General features: G+C 34.6%; 2 protein-coding genes across 5 annotated transcripts in view; one reads left to right on the forward strand and one right to left on the reverse strand.

Annotated features, from left to right (window-relative positions):
* LOC111511929 (synaptotagmin-15) overlaps positions 1 to 25,239 on the forward strand; it is a 475,338-nt gene that overhangs the window by 386,559 nt on the left and 63,540 nt on the right. The gene's annotated exons all lie outside the window — the stretch shown is intronic.
* The window catches only part of LOC111515823 (aldehyde dehydrogenase, dimeric NADP-preferring), a 68,031-nt gene that overhangs the window by 2,821 nt on the left and 39,971 nt on the right, over positions 1 to 25,239 (reverse strand). For all 3 annotated transcript variants that reach the window (XM_074175992.1, XM_074175993.1, XM_074175991.1), the window contains exons 2-5: positions 17,816 to 18,337; positions 12,642 to 12,835; positions 11,163 to 11,409; positions 9,854 to 10,258 (exon numbers count right to left, since the gene is read on the reverse strand). In XM_074175992.1, the coding sequence (XP_074032093.1) occupies positions 9,854 to 10,258; positions 11,163 to 11,409; positions 12,642 to 12,835; positions 17,816 to 18,248 (1,279 nt within the window). In that variant the 5' untranslated portion in view covers positions 18,249 to 18,337. The remainder of the gene's footprint in view (positions 1 to 9,853; positions 10,259 to 11,162; positions 11,410 to 12,641; positions 12,836 to 17,815; positions 18,338 to 25,239) is intronic.

Raw genomic sequence — 25,239 nt, forward strand, 5'->3', positions numbered from 1 at the left:
AGGGTGGCGTTTCCAAAAACCCGGGGCATGAAGTTATCATTCATTCGTTTTATATGGACTGGTCCAACTGATGAAGCTACAAAAGCTAGCAAAACGCGTTTTACTAGCTTTTACATTGTGAAAATGGTATAATTATCATAATTTTTTGTGCGTTACATTTTCTTCGCAAAATCTAAAGATATGTACACCAGTCGTGAAGATTGATATTATATTAAAATTCTGTTTTCGAATCTTTCGAAAACTGTTCATAGTTATTATAAGCTAGTCGCATTTTTTTAAATAAAGTTCAATGTCAAGGAGAATAGTTTCGTGTAAACAAGGTAAACTGGAAATGAAACTTGTTATACGTTGCAAACAAATTATAGATGTCTAATAACATTTCTCATTGAATGAAATTGCCTTGTGTCCTTTCGATATACAATATTATGAACTGAAATTCATTTCACTAGTTGTGTTAAAAGAATGTGTCAAGTCTTTGAGAGTCAAGTCCATTTCAGTTGATATTTTACAATATGATCTTATTTGCATGTCAGTCTAACAATATCTTTCAATTCAAATTGAAAAGAAAAGAAAGGAAAGAAAGTTTTTGGCCTTTTACCATCTTGATACAAAAAATGTGGTGGCAATCTTCCAAACGAATGTTTGGAATATAAACAGAATAGAGAAAAGTATTTATAATTCAACGTTCATATAAAAGTATTTGTTCCGAAAGCATTTTCCTTTCATGTAATGTTTATATGAAAATAGCTGTTACGAGATGGTTTTCTCTTCTAGTTTGTGTCTGAAAGTTAGTCCTTTGCATGATCTCCATATCTTTGTATGAAGTTGATTTTTTGAAATTGATTCCTTCCTTTGTTTGGAAGATTCCCACATTTTTTGTATCAAGATGAAGAAGTAAAAGGCCGAAAACTTTCTTTTCCATATTTCAATGCATACTAACTGATTTTCAAAGGCACAAAGTCTAATTAATATTTATATATATATTTGTGCAAAAAATTATCGATAAAATACAGAATATACTTCATAAAATGAATTCCTTTGAAAATGATAACAATAATCATCATACTTTTGCTTTCTACAGGTAAACAAAAAACTCGAAGATGATATAAGTTCACATGAAATCAACAATAAAGGTTGAGTATAAATCCGAAATAGAAATAACTAATTCTGATTCTGCTGTGTTGAGTTTATTATTGTTTAAATCAGAAGAAGTACAATTGTCGTTGAATATCTTACATACGAGCTGATCGGTAATAAATCAATTCGAGACGATGTTATATGAAACATAATTTATTGCCGCGAAACTAGCCTTGATACATAAAAATTGATTCTACCTTATAAATATGGACAACCTATTATTTTGTTAATTATATTGTACATAATAGTTTGGACCATGCAATCACGTCTCTGTATCAGTGGTTGGTAATCAAAATTATCTAAAAGTTTATTGATGCCATATTCTCTACAGATATAGTGACAATGACAATTTCGTTAGATGCGGTCTACGCTGACAATAGCGTTCTGGTATAAAGGCTATCAACTATAACCCCCAAAACCTTAAAGCTCAAACATCTTTCAAGGGAGTGTTTTCGGCTGAATGTTGACACTTTACATTTGAATATTTTGAGTTTCAAGCAATTAACAGAGCACCACTGTAGCAAGGTTAATATGGTTTGCTGAAGTAATGTACTGTCATGAATACATGTTATAAGGCTATACAGGGTGTTTCAAATTCGGTCCTCACCGTTGGATCTCGGAAACTATGAGAGAGACGAAAATGGTTAGTTCGGAGCAAAGTTGCGCATTTATCTGACTAACAATATGCCGTTGAGGAAGTTCTAACATTTCGAATATATTAGGAGATATCCGGAAAAAACAGAAATTTCAGAAAATGGTTTTTATTTTTTTCTGGTTTTATTTTTTGAAGGATTCCAAAATAAATTTCACTTCCACATTACCACTTTTTCCTGCTACGTAATGACGTTTTCAGATTTGGTATCCGACGTATTGTCTTCGGGCCACCATCATCAACTTTATTTTTTCTCATGGACGCTACATTGGATTCTTTCTGTTTTGAATAGGACCTTTTCAATAATATATCATGAGTCATCATTCTTTATCGAAAAATTGGCTTTGACTTTGATGTTTCTAAATTTGACTTCCAATTTGAATTTGAATTTTTGGCGAAAAATGGCTCTCACGAATGAAGAAAAAACAGATATGTATAAATTTATTACAAATACAATCGAAAGATTGTTAGGGCATCGGAAATGTTTTTAAATTTGTATCCCGAAAGATGATAACAAGTTATTGGATCAAAATCTCACCGAGTTTGGTTCGATTGTAAAGCCAATGAAAAAATACTGAGACAGAATCAACAATCAAAATTTGATAAATGAGTTGTATGAGGTAAATTAGACATTGTATCCTTTTCAATGAAAATAGATCTTTGAATAAATAACAATAATTATTTGAAATGTAAAAACAAAAGTGAATCACAGCAAATGCTCAAAATGCTGGCCTTGTTCATAATAAAACAACTGTACCCTTCTCCGAATATTATTCACTGCACGATTAATTTCCCTCCTCCTTAATCTTCCGAACTTACTAACAATGCTGTGTTGAACGTCCCCAATATTTTGATATTCCCTCTGATCATAAACTCTATTTTTCAGTGTACCCCATAAGAATGTATCCGTGACACTTGAGTCTGGACACCTTTCTGGCCACCTCACCGGCCCATTATTCCCTATCCATTCATCACAAAACCTTTCAGTCAGATAATTAGATACTCGTCTGGTAGTGTGCGGTGAAGTACCATCATGTTGAAACCAGATGTTTTTTCTGTTAACCTGGTATCGCACCCATATGAACGATAACTCTCAGAAGTCGAAACTAAGGACTAACGAGGTCTTACCTTTTAACGTGTGATAGATGTTGTTATAGTTAGCTAAAGGAAGATCATCCAAATAGTCTTCGAAAATCGACATTAAAAACTGGTGATAGGTTTCTCCATTCAGAATTCCGTTGAATAAATGAGGACCCAAAATTCTATCTTTATGAATTCCTGCCCACACGTTAACATTAAATCGCACTCAAGGTCGAATTTCTCGGAACTGACTGGTGTTTTTCATGTTCCAAATGTGTTCGTTATTCCGGTTGAATATCCCACAATTCGTAAAAGTGCTTTCATCTGTCCAAATTACATTTTCCGGGAAAGTCAGGGGAAAATTTTCGTTTTGAGGACACCCGGCGATTTTGAAAAAATGTTTTCGTGTACTTACATATTTTGATGCGTAGATTACGAATCCGAAAGAAAAAAGCGGCGCTCTCCCTTATTTACAAAGTTACGGCCCTTCAAAGTTCTGAAAAGGGCAACTTTTCAGCCTTCTTTTTCACAAAATAAACTATTTAAAAACACAAGCATCCATTCACTAGGTCACCTTTACACCTTATTCCTCCTTCTTCGACACTTTTCACTTCAATAATCAACATTTTTCCAATAAAAATGTTAAAAAATGTACGGAGCTGCTTTTTGGTTACATATCTCTGTATTTTACGTTTTTAAGGTTAATGGCATGGTTGGTACGACTGATGCAGTCCATTTTCCTAAAGTAATTCAAATGTTTTTTACCTTCATTCTTTAGATCGTAAATTGGTTTTTGGTGGTGTATGTCACTAGTAACTAACCTAAAAATAGAATAATGTCACCAGGAAAAGTATTCGTTTTTAAATTGAGTTTTTTATAAAAAAAAATGTTCATTATTGAAGTGAAAAGTATCAAAGAAGGAGGAATAAGGTGTAAAAGTGACCTAGTGAATAGATGCTTGTGTTTTTAAATAGTTTATTTTGTGAATAAGAAGGCTGAAAAGTTGCCCTTTTTAGAACTTTGAAGGGCCGTAACTTTGTAAATAAGGGAGAGCGCCGCTTTTTTCTTTCGGATTCGTAATCTACGCATCAAAATACGTAAGTACACGCAAACATTTTTTCAAAATCGCCGGGTGTCCTCAAAACGAAAATTTACCAAATCACGTCTTCTTATTAGCCAATTGCAAAATTTCCATCGCCTTTTGGGATCACCTTGATGCAATTTTTGAGATATGTGTATTTTGTAACATTTTTAAACGCTTTTTTTTTAGATGTCTCCAAGCACTTGCATGACAAATATTCATTTCGGAGGAAATTTGACGTGTAAATTTCCCCGGGTTCATGTTTATCTGCAAATTATTAATTTTTGTTCAAATGGACACAATGTCTAAACTTACCTCATACATACCTAATTTATCAAATTTTCTTTAGTTTCCTGGTCCATTCTATTTCCGTATTTTTTCCTTGGTTTTTCAAATAAATCAAACACGGTGAGATTTTGATTCAATAACTTGAACATAGTTCGATGTGGTTGTCGTTTTTCGGGGATACAAGTTTAAATACATTTCCGGTGTCCTAACACTGTTTCTATCGTGAAAGACATTTTTCGTCAAAAATTCAATGGCATGTACAATAACAAAATATCATTGAGTGTAACAAATTGAAAGTCAAATTTAAAACATCAAAGTCAAAGCCTATTATAATAACAATTAATTTCTTTCAATATTCCCAATTTTTCAAATTTATTATACATCATTGAAAAGGTAAAATCGGGTTTTATTCAAAACAGAAAGAATCCAATATAGCACCAATAAGAAAAAAATAAAGTTGATGATGGTGGCCGGAAGCCAAACGTCAAATAGCATATCTCGAAACAACATTATGTTGCAGAGAGTAAATGGCAATGTGGGAGTGCAATTTATTTTCGAATCCTTCAAGAAGTAAAGCCAGAAAAAATAAAAACCATTTTCCGAAATATTTGTTTTTTCCGGATATCTCCGGATATACTTGAAATTTTAGAACTTTCTCAACGGCATATTGTTAGTCAGGTAAATGCGCAACTTTGCCACAATTCAACCATCTTTGTATCTCTCATAGTTTCCGAGAACCCAATGGTGAGGATCGAATTTGAAACACCCTGTATAACATGTCCAAGGATTTGTGGTAGAACTTGTGGTTCAGGTCTCAAACAAATCCAATGGATTTATATGATGATTATCACACTAATGAACCTTTATGGTGCAATTGCCTGGTAGCCGAAGGTTTTACAGGAAACGGCCCAGGCAAAGCTCTCTGGCTTACAGAGACAGGCTTGTCTGACCATCAGTCTTGTCATCAGTACCACACCGTCAGCGGCCATGTAGATCCTTCTAGATATACCTCCTCTACACATGTTTCTGGAGAGAGAGGCTAGATGGACGACATATAGACTTGTGCACATTGCCAATTGCACAAATCAATTCAATCCAGAGTGCAACAGCCTGTTGGTTGACATTACAAGTCACAGCATTTTGAAAATGACCTCTGACTTTATGCCTCCAACTGTCAACTACGAACTGCCTCATACAGTACTGCTCCCGAGTAGAGAGGACTGGATCCTCCAGGAGAAGGAAATATTAAGAGCAGTTAGTTGTTGATTCGCAGATGGATCAAAAACACCTTTCGGTTCAGGTGTTTTCAGTTGCAGACCCAGGACAGATATATCAACCTGCCTAGAAACCTATGCGACTATATTTCAAGCAAAAATTTACCTTTATATACTTTTGTCATATGATGTTAAAACCTAGATTAGGTCCTAGTTTTCATTTACGCTACTGTATCACTATTAATACACTCATGTATAAAAATATTCTTGGTTAAGTGGTAGAATAGCATAAGCTATACTCCGCCAAGATAAAAACAAATACCATTTATTATTATTACTATTATTATCATATTGAATTGTGTGCGTAGAGATTGGAAGAATCCAACCTTACACAAGTCAATAAAAATATTCTCGGACAGTCAAGCGGCGTTAGAAGCTCTTGGCTCCTACCGAGCAAAATCTTAATTGGTAGCAAATTGCCAAAAACGACTCTCCTCGATAGGAAGACCTAACAGATTATCTCTGGTCTGGATTCATGGCCATACTGGCCTGGAAGGCAATGAGGCTTCTGACTATCTTGCAAAGGTGGGTGCTGCAAGCAGCTTGAAAGGATCAGAACCTGTCATTGGCATCGCTTCAGGCTTTGCTAAATAAAAATTGAACACCTGGATGGCAAGAAGAGGTATGGACTTCTAGCAGAACCTTCCAGGATTGGCTCACTCCAAGGCGTTTATTCACCCTTCGAAGCTTGATACCAAAGAGTTGTTTGACTACAGTAGGGATGAACTACGATGTCTAACAGACCTTCTTAGAGATTACAGTCATTTGAATTATCCTCTGCTTATGCATAAGTCTCTACTCGAACTGTCGGAAGACAGTGTGTGTCGTCTCTGTTTGAAAAATGATGAAACAGCAGAGCACATACTTTGTGCCTGCCTCGCTGGGGACCAAATCAGGTTTCTAGAGTTCGGCAGAGCCGTACTCTTGACATCTGACCTGAAAGACCATTCACCATACAAACTAATCGGCTTCGTTAAGAAGCTGGATTTATTTGGTCGATTGTGAATAGGTGTGATCAAAAATAAACCCTTTCGGGTTGCGGTGGAGGGTAGAATAGACCCACTCACTTTGGACCTAACCTAAACTAACCTATTTGTGAATCATCAGGAAATAGAAGATGATTGCATGCCAGTTCAAATGAGAAGTAATAATTAAAACTATCGAATACTTTTTGAATCTCGGTGTAAACCACACCAACAAGAATTTCGGAAATGTCTTGCGTTATGCAAGGTGATTGGAATACATGAAGAAAAAGTTCGTCTGATATAGCTTTTGTTTAGACGGGTTCAGATCTTGTTTCTGTTATAACCTATATCTGTTTAAATCTGTCTGTTTAAAATCTGTTTTTCCGTTAATCAGCTGTCGCCCCCATGCGAACGACAACTCTCAGAAGTTGAGAAACTTGTGCGAGGACTAGCGAGGTCTTACCTTTCAACGTGTGATTCCTAATATCATGGACAAACACTTATGAACCAACACATTTCTCTTCGCATGGAAAAAAATCACTGATATTTCCAATTAATAAAATATCAATATTTCACCAACAGTTTCGATACTGGAAAAATTAGGAATCTACTAAACATAAAGGGAGAGCAGGACGCTCTTAAAACATAATACAGTAGTTTATAAAAAAGAAAACAACCATGTTTCGAGAATATATGACAGGAGCAGGTGGCCAACTCCTGAAAGATGAGACAGATTATAAACACCACAAAAAAAAACAAAGGTCACAATTCGCTGTTTCTGTACAGAAGTCAATGAGGATAAAAATGGATTCTGGTAACGAAAAAAAAACTCAAAAATTGTCGCGCTAAGAAAACCTGTCACTAGATATGATTCTGATGAAGAGACCTTAGACCACAGACAAGAAAATAAATAGTCAGATGGAAGACTATAGCTTGAAGCTGATTCGCAGTTATTCCAAGAATGGAGTAATGTGTAATTATGGAATTTTATTGGGTTCAGTGGGATTATTAGATGAACTATCGTATCACCGGACCAGACGAAGATAGGTTACCAACAGATATGTGGAACAAACTTCATAGTAGGAGAAGGAATGGTGCAAAAAATGAGACTTCTGTACTTCGATGATAAGAGAAAATCAGATACAGGAAAAAATCCATAAATTCAGAACACCACCCTTTCAGATTCCTAGGAACGGTATAAAGAAGGAATCCAAACAAAAAAGTTATGAATAAAGAGTTAAAGATATTATGTGTTCATATCAACCCTTGAGGAAAAGAAAGATATGTTTCACACTACGAGTATAGAGCAGTTCCTTATTGCATCCAACTGAGGTCAAATAGCAAACCGTTGCGTATTATCAGCATAAAAGTGTATTGATTGATGCCAGAGACGCTTAAAAAAATTTGAGGTATACATGGTATATCAAAGTGGTCCTAATATAGAAAGAACGTTTTGCCACCCCCGAAGACAACTCAAGAGACCTTGAGGGCGAACTGTCAATTCCAACTCTTTGAGATCTCAGATTAGTTGCTGTCAAAAAATGTAATAATGCTTTCATGTAACCCAGTGAAATGTAAAATAGATATTATGGTCGAAAGTATCGAATGCTTAATTGTAATCTAAGAGTATCAGGAGATTGATTTCGTTAGATTCGTGATCCTCAATCATATCGTCAGTTATATCTGTGAATGATGTTTCATAACTGAGCATCGGTCTGAAATGAGATTGTTTTTTGGACAACAGCCTGCCTGATTATTTTTCCTGTAATTTTCGAAACCGTGAGTACTTTCAGAAAAAGTAGTCGTTGAAAAACAACTGTTACGAATGTTGTAGTATTTGGGGTAACAGTATCTGATAAGGTTTAAATTCAAGCCATCGGTTTCTCGAAATTTCTAATTTCGTTGGTACAAATTCGATTAGGTTATCCTTTTTAGTTACATCAGAATTAACAAACAAGTTACTCAGGATGATAGGAGCGAGAGCTTCTCAATTCCTCAACTCCTGATCCAACAACTGAACCTTAAAAATAAGGTTTGGTGGTGCAGCCAGAAAACGACTGAGTCATCTCCTCAAGAGCGGGGTACCTTTTACAACCGCTATGAACCAAATTCTTGAGCGGCGTACGCAGAATCTCTCTCAGGTGGGGAAACAAACCCCCCATGAGCAGGTTAGCAAACGTTTGCGCTCAAGTGATGATTCACCAGAACCAGAGGCTAAAAAGCGTTGCACGGCTGAATCTAAGGCATCGTTAGGTGTAGCTGACGTGCAAAAACCCTCATATGAGAAGGTTGTCGTGTGTATCAAGATGGGAATCTTGCAACTTAACTAATCGACTACCTCATTAACAGAGCATATACTTTGTGCCTGCCCCACTGGGGACCGAATCAGGTCTTTAGAGTTCGGCAGAGCCGTACTCTTACCATCTGACCTGAAATACCACTCACCATACAAACTACTCGGCTTCGTTAAGAAGCTGGGTTTATTTGGCTGAGTGTGAATAGGTGTGAGCCACAATGAATCCTTGTGGGTTGCGGTGAAGTGTCTAATAGACCTAACCTAACTAACCTACCCAGGATGGGGTAATTCGAAAAGAGGGACAATGTTTAAAGCTACCTTATAGGTCGCGCATCTGGACTCAGTCTGTGCAAGTCAACAGCAGCGATAGCATCAAAAGTATACAAGTGAAATAACTGTAAAGCGGTATTTATGTACCTACAAGTCTTCCAATTTGTATATTTCTAGTCCATGAAAAAAGTTGTCAATATGAGTATTTCACTTTTTGAAAAAAATGCATTTATTAATTCAATAAAAGTTGATATAAAGAAATGAACTTTAAATGTTCAAGCCTGTCTCGGATATACCTACAAGTATGTTGGATGGACTGACGCTTATCAGACTATTCCACTGGCTAATACCACGAACGGCGTTGGATTATATCCGACAGGCATCAGTGCACGAATTTTCACAGAAAATTTTCTGCATATGCAATTGGCAATACAACTGAAAGAGTTGACCTTCAATTTTGGAACGGGAACACTTACAGACCGGTTTCGGGTTTCTTAGCCACTCGTCAGTGCAAGATAGTGACCATCATCGACCTAAAGTCAATGATATTCCATAATTGGAAATCGAAATTCTTCCAGAGTACCTATTTCATTTCTCATCCTAAGTTGGAGCGAACAACAAATGTCAAATGTATATCCGAGGTATATCCGAGACAGGCTTGAACATTTGCAGTTCATTTCTTTATATTTGTTTACTGCCTGTCTTCAAGCATACTCCACTGACTAATAAGACAGTAACATTTGGTAATTGGTGAATGTTTCACTTGTTTATAGAGAATATTGATATAAAAACAATAAAAATGACACTCACCTGAATTTCCAACTCCTCCAAAGGGTAAGCCGTCGGCGATAAAATGCATAATAACATCATTGATAACGACTCCCCCACTAGAAGTATTCTCTAGGAAAGCTTTTTTAACACTATTTTTGGTAGTGAAAATATACAACGCGAGAGGTTTTTCTCTTTCATTGATGAATCTAATCGCTTCTTCTTTATCGTTCACATTAACGATGGGCAAAATTGGACCAAAAATTTCTTCTTGCATGATGGGATCCTCGGGTTTAACGTCTACCAGAACTGTTGGCTCGATAAGTAGATCTTCTTCATCAGTATGCCCTCCTACAGCTATCTTTTGATTTTTCATCAAATTACAAAGTCGGGCAAAATGCCTCTTCGAAATTATTCGTCCATAGGATTTGCTGCTCTTTACATAACCTTGAAATTATAAATGTTAATATTCTAAAACGTGTTCTACAGAAGAAATTCGTGAAATATTCAAATAAAATAAGTATCCCAAATCAGTTCCTAATTAAATGAACTGGATTCCGTTTCATGAATTATATGAATTATCTTTCAGTTTGTGTCTGAAAGTTACTTCTTTGCATGATCTACACATCCATGTATAGAGTTACTTATTTTCAAATTTGATTACTTCCTTCCTTTCTTTGGAATATTCCCTCATTCTTTTTTCGTATCAAGATGCTGGAGTAGTAGAAAGCCAAAAACTTCCTTTCCCAAAAAATGAATTATCACTTTGATAAATAATTCTTGCACTACAACAAAAAGTTGAAAATTGATCGTTTTTCTCCTGGTTATAATTGAAGAAGCAACTATCACTATACTCAGGGTCATTGAAAAATATAAAGACGTCATGGTCACATTTTTGTCGTTTATCAAAGAGGATCAGAGGAGATATGGAAGAAACTTTTTGAACTATTCATTAGCAGATAGAGGTTTCAAGGCATATATTCCATCAGCAATAGTAAACCTGCCAAATTAATTTCCAAAGAGGAAGAACCATCATGAAGATGGGTGAAAAAAATGTCTGTAATCAGTGTGATTCAACCTCACTAAGAATCTTTGAAAAATATTATGAATATATATAAGCTGATGGATTGAATTTTCGAGTATACAAATGTTTTTCAGTGGAACTGGCTATACAATATTTCGTGAAAGTTGAAGATAATGAAATATTGAAAGCCAAAGAAACTATCGATACTCGTGTTGAAGTTCACAATGATGGGTTCAAAAAAGACTGAAATGGACAATCTCTGGCAGATCTAGTCGACAGACCAAGAAAATTCTTTGCCATATATGGATTTCAAAACATCGAACGTACCCTGAAAAAACTCTTCCAGTGCCTTCTCAATATAATCGATGAGTTCTTCTTGTACACTTTTGGAACATAACACATAATCAGGAGCAATACATATTTGGCCTGCATTCTGAGTCTTTCCCCAAATAATCCTTCTTGCTGCCAACTTCAAGTTAGCTGAACTGTCAACATATACAGGACTCTTTCCTCCAAGTTCAAGAGTAACAGGAGTTAGATTTTTAGTCGCTACTTGATGATAAATTTTTCCTACCTGCAAAATATATTGTAATCAATTTTAGTGAATAGTTACTTTAGAGACAATAATAATTGCAATTCACGTACATGATTTGAACTATTGGTATTCATATTGCATAATAAGAATTCAGAAGTATTCAAAACTTTTTTTTTGGTATTCATTCTTTGAATAATTCTGGTTTGCGATCATTTCATCTCTAAATTGAGTTTCCGGAATATTACTGGAGTTTTTCCCAACACCGAATCATTATTTTTAACACCTCGACAAGTGATAATCTTCAAGAGGAAGATTGAACTTTAATCTTCCTTTTAAAAATAATCACTTGGTGATCAAAACACGTGTCGAGATGTTAAAAATAACGATTTGGTGTTGGAAAAAAAACTCCTGTAGTATTCATGACTACACCAAAGGTTCCAAACAGTGTATCATAAGAGTTTCCGGAGTAATTTATAGTGATTTGGAGTTTATTTTTCGTGACCCTACAGAGAAATAATTTTCAATAAGTTAGCATAACTTTTCCAAATTTTTTTTATTTTTTTTCCCCTTCGATTCCTTCTGAGTAAGGAAAGAATAGAACAGAGAAAGCGAGTTTCGTTTCTATAAATTATCCTTGTCAGTTATTATCGATCATGATAAAATCTTTTTTGCATCACATTTTGTCATTTTTGATGTCTTAATTTGCGTCCTTGAGTATTGAAATCCTATCTTGGATATACCTACCTCTTCTTTACTGATAGTGTATTCTTCTTGGAACTGGTTCTCGATGAATTCTGTGTTCTCATTGTATTTTGTATATATAAATCATTCATTGTTCCCCATAAAAAATATATCAAAGTTCAGAATCATCATAAGCTAAGAATGCTGCAGTTTTTGATCTTGGAAAAAATATTACTTTGTTCATCTTCTGATCATTTCCTAACAAAAGTTTGCAGTTGGAAATAATCAACGCCCAACAAACAAACTCAAAAGTTGCTCCAAAACTGTTTTTAAAAAATACTATTCGAATGTATATCGAAGCCGCCAGAAAAGTATCGAACACGAGGATTGATGACTACAATGGAACATCGATCAATAGAAAGTCTTGAAATAAATGAAATCCTTCAGATAAATGCACCAAGGTTCACTGAATCATAAAATCCGATCAAGTCAACAGACATACAAGAATCTTGTATGACCGGAATGAATCAGTGATTACCGAAAAAATATGTTGACCCATAATATCAAAATGAAAAACAAATGTATTTCACCTGTGGCGATCCAGTATAAAATATGTAGTCAAATTTTTCTTTCAACAGTTCTGTGGTCTCCTCCACCCCTCCAAGGTAAACAGGATAGCAGTTACTATCTAAATATTTTGGAAGCAAGGTTGCTAGGGCATTGGCGGTTGCGGGGGCAATTTCTGAGGGCTTTATGACAACGCAATTTCCAGCTGCGATGGCACCTGAAAGGATATGCGTGTGAAATGAATATATCCAGAATAAATGAGAAAATCTTGAACAATGGCGTAAATACACTGTCGGCGAACTAATCAATGCTCGTTCGTAAACATGAATTCCCAAGAAAAACAGTGATTTACGCTGCTTAGCTTGTCCAGGTAGTGGTTGCCCACTAAACTAATAACCATACCACCAGACTATTCCAACTTGATTTTCACAGTACTCAATAGATAGATGGATAGATCTTTATTGTCTAAAATGTAATACAATTTGTCGACAAAGGGTGTCATGTTTATAAATACATAAAATGTTTTTTAACACTTTATAGTATTCACAAAAATACAGTGAAGATTAAAAATAACAGACAAAAAAACAGTCGACAAATATTAAAGATACGAAAAAATTTACTCATATGTTATCAATGAAACAACACTATTTTAAAATTACTTGAGATAATATACACCGTGGTATACCGAAAGACTAGAATCTGTATGCAAAATACTCTTTCATAATGTAGGAGCACTTTTCCAAAACGAGGTTCTTTACTGATTTCCAAATTTTCTTGAGTTCATTGATTGATGTAATATGTTTTGGTAAATGATTAGATATTTGTCTACTTCTATGGATTTGAGACTGTCTGGTCGAAGATGATGTGGGCAGTGGAAGAGCAAGTTTTTAATCACTAAGCGTAGACCTTTCTGTGTGGCTTTCAAACTTTTCTTTATGTTTGTGAAGTAAGCAGACAGTCTTTAGAATAAATATTTCAAATATTGGTAATATTTTATTTCTGCAGAAAAGTGGCCTACACGAGTCACGCATTTTCAATTTGAATATCATTCTCAAAGCCTTTTTCTGGATAACGAATATACTCTGCATCAAATCGGCTGCCTGAACCCAAGAAAGGAATTCTAAACCGGAGATGACCCTCCATAAGTGAATAGTATGCATTTACTGCTGCTGAAAATCCGAGTTCACGAGATATGACATTTATGGCAAAGCAACCAGAAGACAATTTCTTTTATAAAGCAGTAATTTGCGTATCAAATTTTAAATTATTGTCAATGAATATACCAAGAAATTTAGTTACAGGCCTACTTTCAGTCATTTGTTCACCTAGTATTACTTGTTCTAAGTCCCACTTGAATGTTATCAGATTTGTTTTAGAAACATATAGCGATAGCATATTCGATTCACACCATTTTTTTATTTTCTTGTAAATCTGAGTGGACAGACCAAGTCATAGTATCAGGATCTTTTTTACGCCAAAGTACCGTAGTATCATCTGCAAACAAGGTGAATGCTTCAGATATATCAAGTTTTGCCGTATCGTTAATCTATAGCAAGAATAAAATTGGGCCTAGGATTAACCCCTGAGGAACTCCGCGTACAATTCCACTGTCAGAAGTGTTATTTTTTGACTTCTACCAGTGACACAAGATCTGAACCTGTTGCAAAAACTCTTCCATAATGGAAGAGTTTTTGCAACAGGATTTCATGTTCCACGCAATCAAATGCCTTAGAAAGGTCCAAAAATACTACCGCCGCCACTTCTTTATTTTTTAGGGTCGTGTAGACGTTTTCGAAACAATGAAAGATGGCGTCATTGGTGTTTTTTTTTGGTGTCGGAAGCCAAACTGTACGGAAGCTACAATTTTATGTTTTTCCAAGAAACCCACTATCCTTCTTTTGACTATTTTTTCAATGATATTTGATAACGTTGATAAAATTGAGATCAGTCTGAAAATGCTATGGTCATCAATGGCACCTTCTTTGTGAAGCATATTACTTTTGCTGATTTCACACTTGAAGGAAACGCACCAGAACAAAACGACGAGTTTATTTTATAGCTATTACTAAAGCGTGAAGAGCTTCATCAGGCAATTGTAAAAACAACTTTGCTGATAAGTTGTCTTCACCAGCAGAATTTTTGTTTTTATTTCTTTCATTACCAACTTCAGCTCACTCAAATCTGTGTTACAAAAACAAGGAATTCATAGGAGAGTTACCTTACTCAAATTTTGAAGCGGGTCAAGTGTTGGAATGATGTCGTTGGTTAACTTTGAGGCTACTGAACAATAATAATCATTTAACTGATTTGGATTTATCTTTATTTTCGGATGATTATGTTTGTTATTTCCTCTCAAGTCATTCACTATTGCCCACATTTCGTTTTGTTCATTTTCTGCTTCATTCAGTCTATTATTAAAATAGTGATCTTTGGCTACTTTAATAGTTTGTCTGTAGATACGACGGTATGTAGGCATATAGGCACTTAAGATTGTTTGAAGAAGTTTTATGTCTTTTAGTAATCCAATGTTTGGATTTTTTCCATTTCATCAAGCGCAGGGGAAAGGCCTTGCTTAATTTTTCACAGACAAGTTTCTGAAATTCATTCACCGGATCTGCTGCCCCATATATAAAATTCCTATCTGTGGTTTGACAGTTATTTTAAAATTGAACATAATTTTTTCTGCAATATCCATACAGTTTACCCTGGTGTATGTTTTTATGTCTGAGAATGTTCGGGATGAGACAAAGAATAGCCTCGTGATATGGTGTACTAATATGCCCACGTTTACCCGAGCATATTACATCGTTTTTATAACAATCTCCTCTGAGGGCCAGATCAAATGTAACTTCTTTCATAAAATACATCCCTGACTACCTCTGTTGCTTACTTCAGTTAATATTAACGGGACTCAATGAATCAGTTTTACAACGCTGATCATCTTCCTAAAAGGTAAAGCGATATTTAAACGTTAGTTTCAGTAATATCAGTTGTTGGAAATACCACTTTGAAAAACCGTGCAATTTTATTGCAATGTATATATTCAATGAGAAGATGTCTACTACATCTGAAATTGTCGGAAGTATACAGTAAATAGAAAATGTATCATCGGTCTTCCAAATTGCGTTTTCTACATCCTTCATTTCAGAAGAATGGTTGTGGCTCGCAATGAATTACTAATACATTGCTATAGTTGAAAATCGAAAAAACTAAAAAATTTATCAAATACTATCTAGAAAATTTGTATAAAACGTAGTGCCGGTCTGAGCTTATGTTTTTATGTTTCGATGGGTATTTATGTTCGTTAGCCAACGCTGAATATTTTCCAATGAATATACAACATAATGATTTTACATTTATTAATCAGTCAGAAAATTTGATCACTTTAGTTATTTCACAATTCAATAAAATATTAACAATTAGAATTCAACGAGTCTTCATACTTGAAGTCGAAGTTTGATAAACACTTGAGTTCAATGATGTAATTCATTTCCAAATTTGGAACTGACACAGTAATCTCTAAACTAGAAATTTTATAAAATTTTGTTCCCTAAAATAAAATATCTGTTTTTAAGTTTCAAATGTTAGGTCATTTTTATATAAATGGCCTCATGTCTATCGATTATATAGCCACATCTGGTGTATCACAAGGATCAAATCTAGGATCCCTACTGTTCAATATGTTCATTAATGATATCGGAGCTGAGATTGATGTCAATTTCCTTTTATACGCAGATGATTTGAAACTCTATCACTATATAACATGTTCTAATGATTGCGAACGTCTCGCTTTGAATTTAAATCGCGTTGTTACATGGTGTCGGAAAAATAAGCTATCTCTCAACATATCCAAATGTGATGTAATGTTTGAAAACGAACTTGAATTCACACAACTACATCATAAACAATCAAGTTCTGGAGCGTCCTGACACACTCACTGATCTAGGTGTTACTTTTGATTCATCCCTCTCTTTCAATATTGACACTAGTCCCTACTATCAGGTTCATATAAAACAACTAGAATCCCTACAGAGACGCTTCCTAAAATATATGTCTTTCAAACTCAATTGAAGGCACGTATTCTACTGCAGGAATACCCTATTATGAATTGCTTGTAACTCACAATTTTCGTAGTTTTGAGGTAAGGCGTAAATATTATTTATTCATTTTTTTTTATTTAAGGTCATAAACAATATCATAACCTGCTCTCAACTGTTACATTTGTTGAATTTTGGGTTCCTAGATGGTCATCTAGGAATAGTATCACATTTCATCTCAACACTCCACGTACAAATATAATGAAAAAATCTTCAATTTATACAATGTGCTAGATATATTCAACTGCCAGATTATACAAATCAAAAAACATTTCGTAGCAAACTGACAATTCTGTTTTAATTTTTTTTTTATATAGATTCACAAATTATATTATGTAAGTATACATATATTTGTAAATGTCACTGTTACTCCCTATTCTGTAATTGGTTGAAAATTGAAAGTTGAAAATTTTGATTCTTTGGAAATATTGTAGTCGTAATTCTTAAAAGAAAATAAAGATGAATAGAGAAAACAAGCCATTACTATCTCCTTTTAAGTATGCAACTCAAATAATCGAAATCAGACACAGTCATTAACGATTGACATTGAGGTAACATCTGCATCATTCAAAAAAATCAAATAAACACGAAACACAGGTTTTTTTTTTATCTATCCTTCATAGGAGCAAACGAAAACAATTATTATCGCACTGGCTGAATTCGAAACTGAGTACAAACTCCAAAGGTCACCAGTTCCCAACCAATATTACAGATTCTTGTACTATAGAAAAAAATTTTGATCCTTCATCATCAGTTCCCTGGTGACATAGAAAAAAACTTTTGCAGGAATAGCAAAACAAAAGGTGAATTCTAGGTAATTGAACTAATCGAGACTGACAACTACTGCTGCTCCATTCTTATAGAACCCCAAATTGATATTAGAATAATAATCATCTCCAAAATATGAATTTCACTTGTGAATGATTCAATGACGAACACGGCTACTCAATACCTGAACATTCTAATCATGTAATAGGAAAGTTATATACCCATAGTGAATTACATGACATGTATAAATCTCTTATATCAAGCAATGATTATGGAGCCTATTCAGCAAGTCATTATTCATTTATCATCAGAATGAATGTTGGTGAACTCACCTACTACTGGTGCGAGGACAAGCAGAAGAGGGTAGTTCCAAGCTCCTACAACAAGCACCACACCATAAGGATCATTGTAAATATACAAGTCATCAAAAAAATTGGCTGCAGTTTTTTTCACACGCTCGGGTGCACTCCAGCTCTTCAAATTCTTCAGACAATCATTCAAGTCCTTCTCTAAAACCCCAACTTCGTGCGCTATACATTCCTGAAAAGGTTTCTTCAAATCTTTTTGCAAGACGTCGCATAGAGTTTCTTCTTCGTTCTTCAAAAATCTTAACAGGTTCTTCAGCTGTTGTCGGCGATAAGGGACCGGTTTGGTTTGTCCGCTTTTGAAAGCTGCTCGTGCAGTTTCAACGATCTGCGTAGCTGTTCGTTTTCCATTTTCCACGTTTATGATGCAGGTTGGCACGTTCTTTGAATCTTCGTTCATGATTGCTTAGCGGTGGATCTTCAACTGTTTACATTTATGCGAATACGTGCGGAGAGGACTCGAGAACGTATCAAATGTAGTTGGCCTTGCTGCAAACGAGCAAGTTCAAGTCATCATTTTTAATTCAAATTAGTTATTATTTCGAATCTGATAGCGGAAGAATTACTATTCATGGAGGCTTACTGGATTGGTTCACATTCGAATTCAAGTTCGAGAGATTATATATGAATAACTATGTCATCAAATCAGTTTGTTCAGAGAAAAAAATATGTTTGTATTGTCTGAAATATACACTGTGTCCAAGATAAGAATGAACAGTATGGGGATATCGGAAACGGTAAGTGATACAGGGTCGATAGAATTAGAGGAAAATATCGCATTAATGAGCCTAATAATATGCCATTCAGAAAGTTTCAATATTCCGAGTAGTTTTGGAGATATCCGAGAAAAACCTAAATTTGAGACTTTCTTTTCAATTTTCTCCTAACTTCATTTTCAAATGAAATGTAAAACAAATAGCACTTTGACATGGCAACTTTTTAAGACCTACACGATGAGGTAAGCAGCGACGTTTCGTCTTTTAAGGAAACATCATTAACTTTGTATTTTTATATGGGCCGAAACTAAAGTATACCCTGTTTACGACTTCATTTTTCATTGTGAATACAGAAACACATCACAAAATATGATTTCATGACCATTTCTCGCGCAAAATGAGAAGTGATTACTTAACCTGCTTTTCTTCAATTTCAGATAGTATACGCGCTGGAAAAATGACACATAATGTTATGTTATCATAATAATACTATTGTTTGGTAGAATTTTTTAAATATTATCGTTCCTACTTTTATATCTCGTTACCTACCTTATTTGTGTTAAAAACGGAATACTGAAAAATTTTATATGTTGTCATGTTACATTTTGTGTCTGATAAATCAATATTTGGACGTTTAGTTCTTATTTTAAAAGAATACGAATTGTTTTAAAAACCTGTGGTTTTCCGACAAAAGCAATCTAATGAAGAAAGTCAGCGTGATAGGCCGTTGTTGGAAATACTGAGATATCCACTCGCACCATTGAACATAATACCGGAGTAGAGAAATCTAGCGCATATTTCATTTAAAAAAAATAAAAGTCTAGGATTTGACATGGACTCAGACCAGGTGAGGAAGCAAGGAGAACAACTTTCAGTGAATGGTACACTAGAAAATGCCAAGACGATGAAAATTTTGTTTTCAAAATAATTTGGTCTGATGAAACTAAGATCACCAATAACGGCATTTTTAATAGGCGGAATGTTCATTATTAGTCACAACAAAATCCGCGTGTACACAAAGTATCCAGGCATCAACATCGATTCGATTTTAACATGTGGGTTGGGATTCTCGGTACGAATGTAATTGGGCCTTTTATCTACCAAAACAATTTAACAAAAGAGAGGTACATAAATTTGTCAGTAAATGATTTGGAAGTCGCTCTAGATAATTTGAGTTCAGCAGTTACTCACAGCTGCTGGTTTCAACAAGATGGTGCTACAGCACATAACGCTAGAATTGTTTGTGATTATTCAAACCGACGCTTCCCAGAACAGTGAATTGCTACTCATAGTGATACATCCTGGCCTGCAAGCTTCTCCGACCTAACCCCTAGACTTTTTCTTTAGGAGATGTATCAAGAATCAAGTACTCTCTCATAATTTTCGAAATGAAAAAGATTTGCTAAGATTGGTTACTGCATCCTTTAACAATATTCTTCCGAATATTTTAACTCAAATTTCAAATTCGTTCGTGAGACGAGGGTACTTGTTCTTAGAAAATAACGACGGGTTATTTGAACACTTGTTGTAAGTTTCTGTTTAATTCCTATAATACATATTAGCTCATTGTTATTACATTACAATTATATTTTACAAACTAATTTTTTTATATTGCGACTCATCTTTGTATTCAACATCGCAAAAATTCCGGCAAATGGTAAGTTAAATTTATTATAAATAAGACTAATCAATTTATTTCATGTATCAAAACATGACATATTTTCCAGCGCGTACTATCTAAAATTGAAAAGCAGCAGGTTAAGTATAGTCGAAGTAACTGATATAGTAAACTTAAAGGTGTCGGCGAAGTCAAAGGCCAAAAAAATCGATACAAAGGAATTATGCCGCAACGAATTAGTCCACGTGGATAGAAGAACTGGCGGTTCGTATTGTATAATTTTTACTAATCGAGTTTTATGATTGGCTGAAGAGTCATAAAATTAAATTTGAAGTCATGTTACGTGACGAATAGAATGCGAGCCGTCGTGTTGTCAATGTTTAGTTCAGGAAGTGATCGCGATTTGAGTGTTGAAATTCGATATTGGTGCAGTAATGATTGATTTCTGTTATCTGTTTAACATGTGGCGTTCTTGGACAAGTACAGATAGTTATAACGAGTGTGATAACAAAGCAGACTTTCTCCTGTGTAGTGATTTCAATAATAAGTATTGCTGAAAAGTATGGACACACCATACTGAGACTTCCTTCCTATTTTTGTGTTTTCAATCCCATCGAGTTGATTTGGGAAAAATTGAAACAAAGCATCAGGCGTAAAAATAACTTCACAAAATTTTATAAGAAGGTAATAGAGCTAGTTGAAGAAGTATCTCATATTACCGAAGAAGACTGGCAGAAAAGGATTGAAAAAGTTATTTTAGTTGAAAAAGACTATATGGAGATTGTACACTTCCATTTTAATGGTGGAAATAAATTCATTATTGATTTAAATGACGACAGTGATAGTGAAACAGAGAATATGGAAGAGGAATTATCAGAAGCTTTTGACGAAAGGTAGTGAAGTGTTTTTGAAGATTAAAACTGAGTTTTAATCTTCCTCTTTGAAGATGATCACTTGGTGATTGAAACACGTGTCGAGGTGTTGAAAATAACGATTTGGTGTTGTGAAAAAAAACTCCAGTAATATTCATTACTACACCAAAGGTTCCAAACAGTGCATCATAAGTACTAGATAAACTATTTAAAAACATAAGCATTTTTTCACTAGGTCACCTTTACACATTTTTCTTATGAAAAACTTAATTTAAAAAAGAATGCTTTTTCTGGTGACATTCTTCTATTTCTATGTTAGTTACTAGTGACATTTCAGAAAAAAGCGTTTGGTATTTGCCGCCGCCTACTATTTCAAATTCGTAGATTTGGATTTTTAGTTTGAAATGAGAAAGAGCGCCGCTTTTTTCTTTCGAATTCGTAATCTACGCATCAAAATACGTGAGTACCCTCAAACATTTTTTTAAAAACCGCCAGGTGCCTTCAAAACGATTATTTACCAAATCCCTTATATATAAGGGATTTGGTATATATAATCAGAAATGATTATTGAATAACAAAATTAGTTAGCTCCCTAACTATATTATTAAAGGGGAACTGTTGAAAGGTGGGTTTACTATATCGTTTACTTGAACTATAATCACTTTTTATTTTGCACAAGAAACAGTTATGAAATCATATTATGTGATGCGTCGATGTATTCACAATGAAAAATGGAATCGTACACAGGGTATACTTTAGTTTCGGCCCATATAAAAATACAAAGTTGATGATGTTTTCTAAAAGACGAAACGTCGACGACGAGTAGTTTTATCTATTGTTGAGATCAAAGAGGAGTTAGAATTGATTATTGTCTTACTTTCGTGAAGTTAGGTGAACCAGTGAAGTCTGGAAATTCATTTATCTCTTGAATCTGTTCATTGTATCATATTTTCATATTCATTTGAGATTTCTCAGTAGAGTTAGGATCTAGTTACTGCCATGAACATAATATCAAATCAAACCTGTGAATTCATTTCTATAGAAACATCCATGTAAAATTTTTATACTAGTAACTTTGAATATTTTGTTCCATTGGTTCAATTTGATCAGGACAGTATGGTTCAAGAATAATTATACCCAGATGTTAATTTCATGACTGTCATGATGATGTTTATTGCTACGAAACTCTGTTTTGATGGCCTAGTTTTCAATTTTTAGCGGTTTGAAGGAAAAAACAGAGTTTTAAATATCATAATTTTTGAAAAATGTATTCAAAACCCATCTCAGCCAATAAATGTTTGAACTGATCACAATTCACTTCCCTACAATCTTGAAGTCTGTCCACGATTTCATTTCTTACAGTAAGACATTTTTCTGGGATAATTTCATTGCAGGCACTTTTGTTTTGAAATAACATAAAAACATCTAGAAGTGTAGGTATTACCAGATGATCTAGTGAGTCCTTCTAAGGCAACATATCTGCCTTTTCGAATTACATAAAAACATCTAGAAGTGTAGGTAATCCTAGATAATCTAGTGAGTCCTTCTAAGGCAAGACATCTGCCTTTTTGGAATTACACAAAAAAACATATAGAAGTGTAGGTAAATCAGATGATTAGTGGGTCCTTCAAAGGCAACCCATCTGCCTTTTGGAATAACATAACATAACATCTAGAAGTGTAGGTAATACTAGATAATCTAGTGGGCTCTTCTAAGGCAACACACCTGCCTTTTGGAAAACCACAAAAACATATGTGTAGGTAATATCAGATGATGTAGTGGGCCCTTCTAAGGCAACACATCTGACTTTTGAAATAACAGAAAAACATCTAGAAGTGTGGGTAATACCATAAGATCTAGTGGGTCCTTCTAAGGCAACACATCTGCGTTTTGGAATAACATAAAAACATCTATAGTCCGTTCATAATTTGTCGATAGCACAAAATGAGGGCCCAAGTCATAAAACGGTCGTAAAACTCGTAAAATCATAGGCGGAGGTTCCTGAGGTGTTTATTCATTAAATATAAAGCTTCAGTTTATATTCGAAACTTGCCTTGAAAGGGTGAAGTTGTTACGAACGAAAATAATTTTTGGTTTAGTACATTTTTTAATCGCATTTAATTTACGGCTCGTTGGTGTTTCGGCGTCTACGGCAGTAATTAACGTCTCTAATATTTATTTTGCGAATTTTGTGCAGTGCGTGAGTAACTTTTTTTCATATTCCTACAAACATATACGTACCTTTCGTTCCTGCTTGTTTTGTTTGATTGCTTGCGATGGCTTCGTCATCATCATCAACATCATCAAGTTTTACACCGGTTCTGTTGCGTACAGTCAGTAAGTCTGTCTATTCACCAAGAGAGAACACTATTGCTTTGAACGTTCACGATGCTCTGGTTTCTCAGAATCCCACAAACACTGTTCAGAACATAATCAAGAGTTGTGCCAACATGACGGGCGTAGGGGAGTCAACAATATATAGGTTCCTATCAGAAAGAAAAAAAAAGGTATAGCTAACCCAAATACAAACGAATACTTAAAGAGGGGGAGAAAACCTATTGAAATTGATGAATTTGCCAAAAATGGTATTCGAAGGAAAATTCACGAATTTTTTTACAAAAAAGAAATACCCAACTTAAACAAAATTTTACAAGAAGTTAGAGACGACCCGGATTTGCCTCATGTTGGACGAACCAAATTGTGGCAAGTTTTAAAAGAATTAAATTTCCGGTGGGAGAAATCAGACCGAAAATCACTTTTGATTGACCGGGAAGAGATAATATGTTGGAGAAGAAAGTATCTAAGATCTATACGAAAATTTCGGGCTGAAGGAAGGCCAATTTACTATCAGGACGAAACGTGGGTAAACGCAGGTCATACTCTCACAAAAATTTGGACAGATAAAAATGTATCAAGCTCCAGGCAAGCCTTTATGGAAGGTTGGTCTACTGGTATTTCCCCACCCTCTGGTAAAGGCAGTAGATTAATAGTTTCTCATATTGGCAGTGAAAAAGGATTTGCTAAGCACGGTTTGTTGGAATTTGAATCCAAAAGCACAAAAGACTATCACGAGGAGATGACAGCTGATGTTTTCGAAGAGTATTTTGAGCAGATGATTGAACATATACCACCAAACTCAATTATAGTATTAGATAATGCACCTTATCATTCACGACTAGTTGAAAGACTTCCAACGACTGCGTGGAAGAAACAGGATATTATTGACTGGCTGCGGAATAAGTCCCTGCCTTAAGATGGAATGGTTAAAGCAGAACTTTTAAAAATTGCCCGGCAACACAAATCCAAGTTCAAGAAATGCGTAGTTGACAAAATGGCGGAAAGACGAAACATCACAGTCCTTAGACTTCCACCCTACCACTGCGAATTAAATCCAATTGAACTCATTTGGGCACAAATGAAAAGCTATGTGGCTAGAAAAAATACGTCATATAAAATACAAGCTGTACGTGAATTGTTATATGAGTCTTTACAACATATTACAGAACAAAATTGGCGAGATGCAGTAAGACATGCAATAGAAGAAGAACAAAAAATGTGGGATCTTGACAATATAATTGATGCGACTGTAGAGACACAACCGCTAATTATTATCCTGCAAGACGACTCGGATTCCGAAGATGATCCTGTTTATTTTGAATTTGAATAGTTTTGTAAGTAATCGTAGTTTATATCATTTAAAAATAGGTATTAATTAAATAAATGTATCTTTTACAAATTGCAAGTAACTTATTATTTTTGAATAAAATAAAGAAATTTTTTTAAAATAAAAATACAGTTTACAGTACCTACAGTTTAAGAATATTAATATATTTATTTATTTAAAGTAACTAATGTTTTAATCATATACTCTACGACACTGGTCACTCATTTCCACTCAAAATACCTACATAATCGGATTAAAAGTTTTATAGCTGTATTGTATTTCTTCAGATACAAGGTGGGTTAGTCGAAAACATCTTAAACTGCCAGTTTTAGTTTGGTTTTTGTTATTATATCATATTAGCTGTCCTCTCTGTATTTCAGTTTTCTAATGAGGGTCAAACTTGCAGTGAGCTATCAACAAATTATGAACGGACTATAGATATGTAGGTAATACTAGATAATTTAATGGGTCCTTCTTATGCAACACATCTGCCTACATACCGATTTGGAAAATTGTCAAAC

Source organism: Leptinotarsa decemlineata, unplaced genomic scaffold (genome assembly GCF_025532065.1).
Source record: "Leptinotarsa decemlineata unplaced genomic scaffold, Ldec_3_MD MMD2_tig00001393_RagTag_RagTag, whole genome shotgun sequence".
In the NCBI taxonomy this organism is placed as follows: domain Eukaryota; kingdom Metazoa; phylum Arthropoda; class Insecta; order Coleoptera; family Chrysomelidae; genus Leptinotarsa; species Leptinotarsa decemlineata.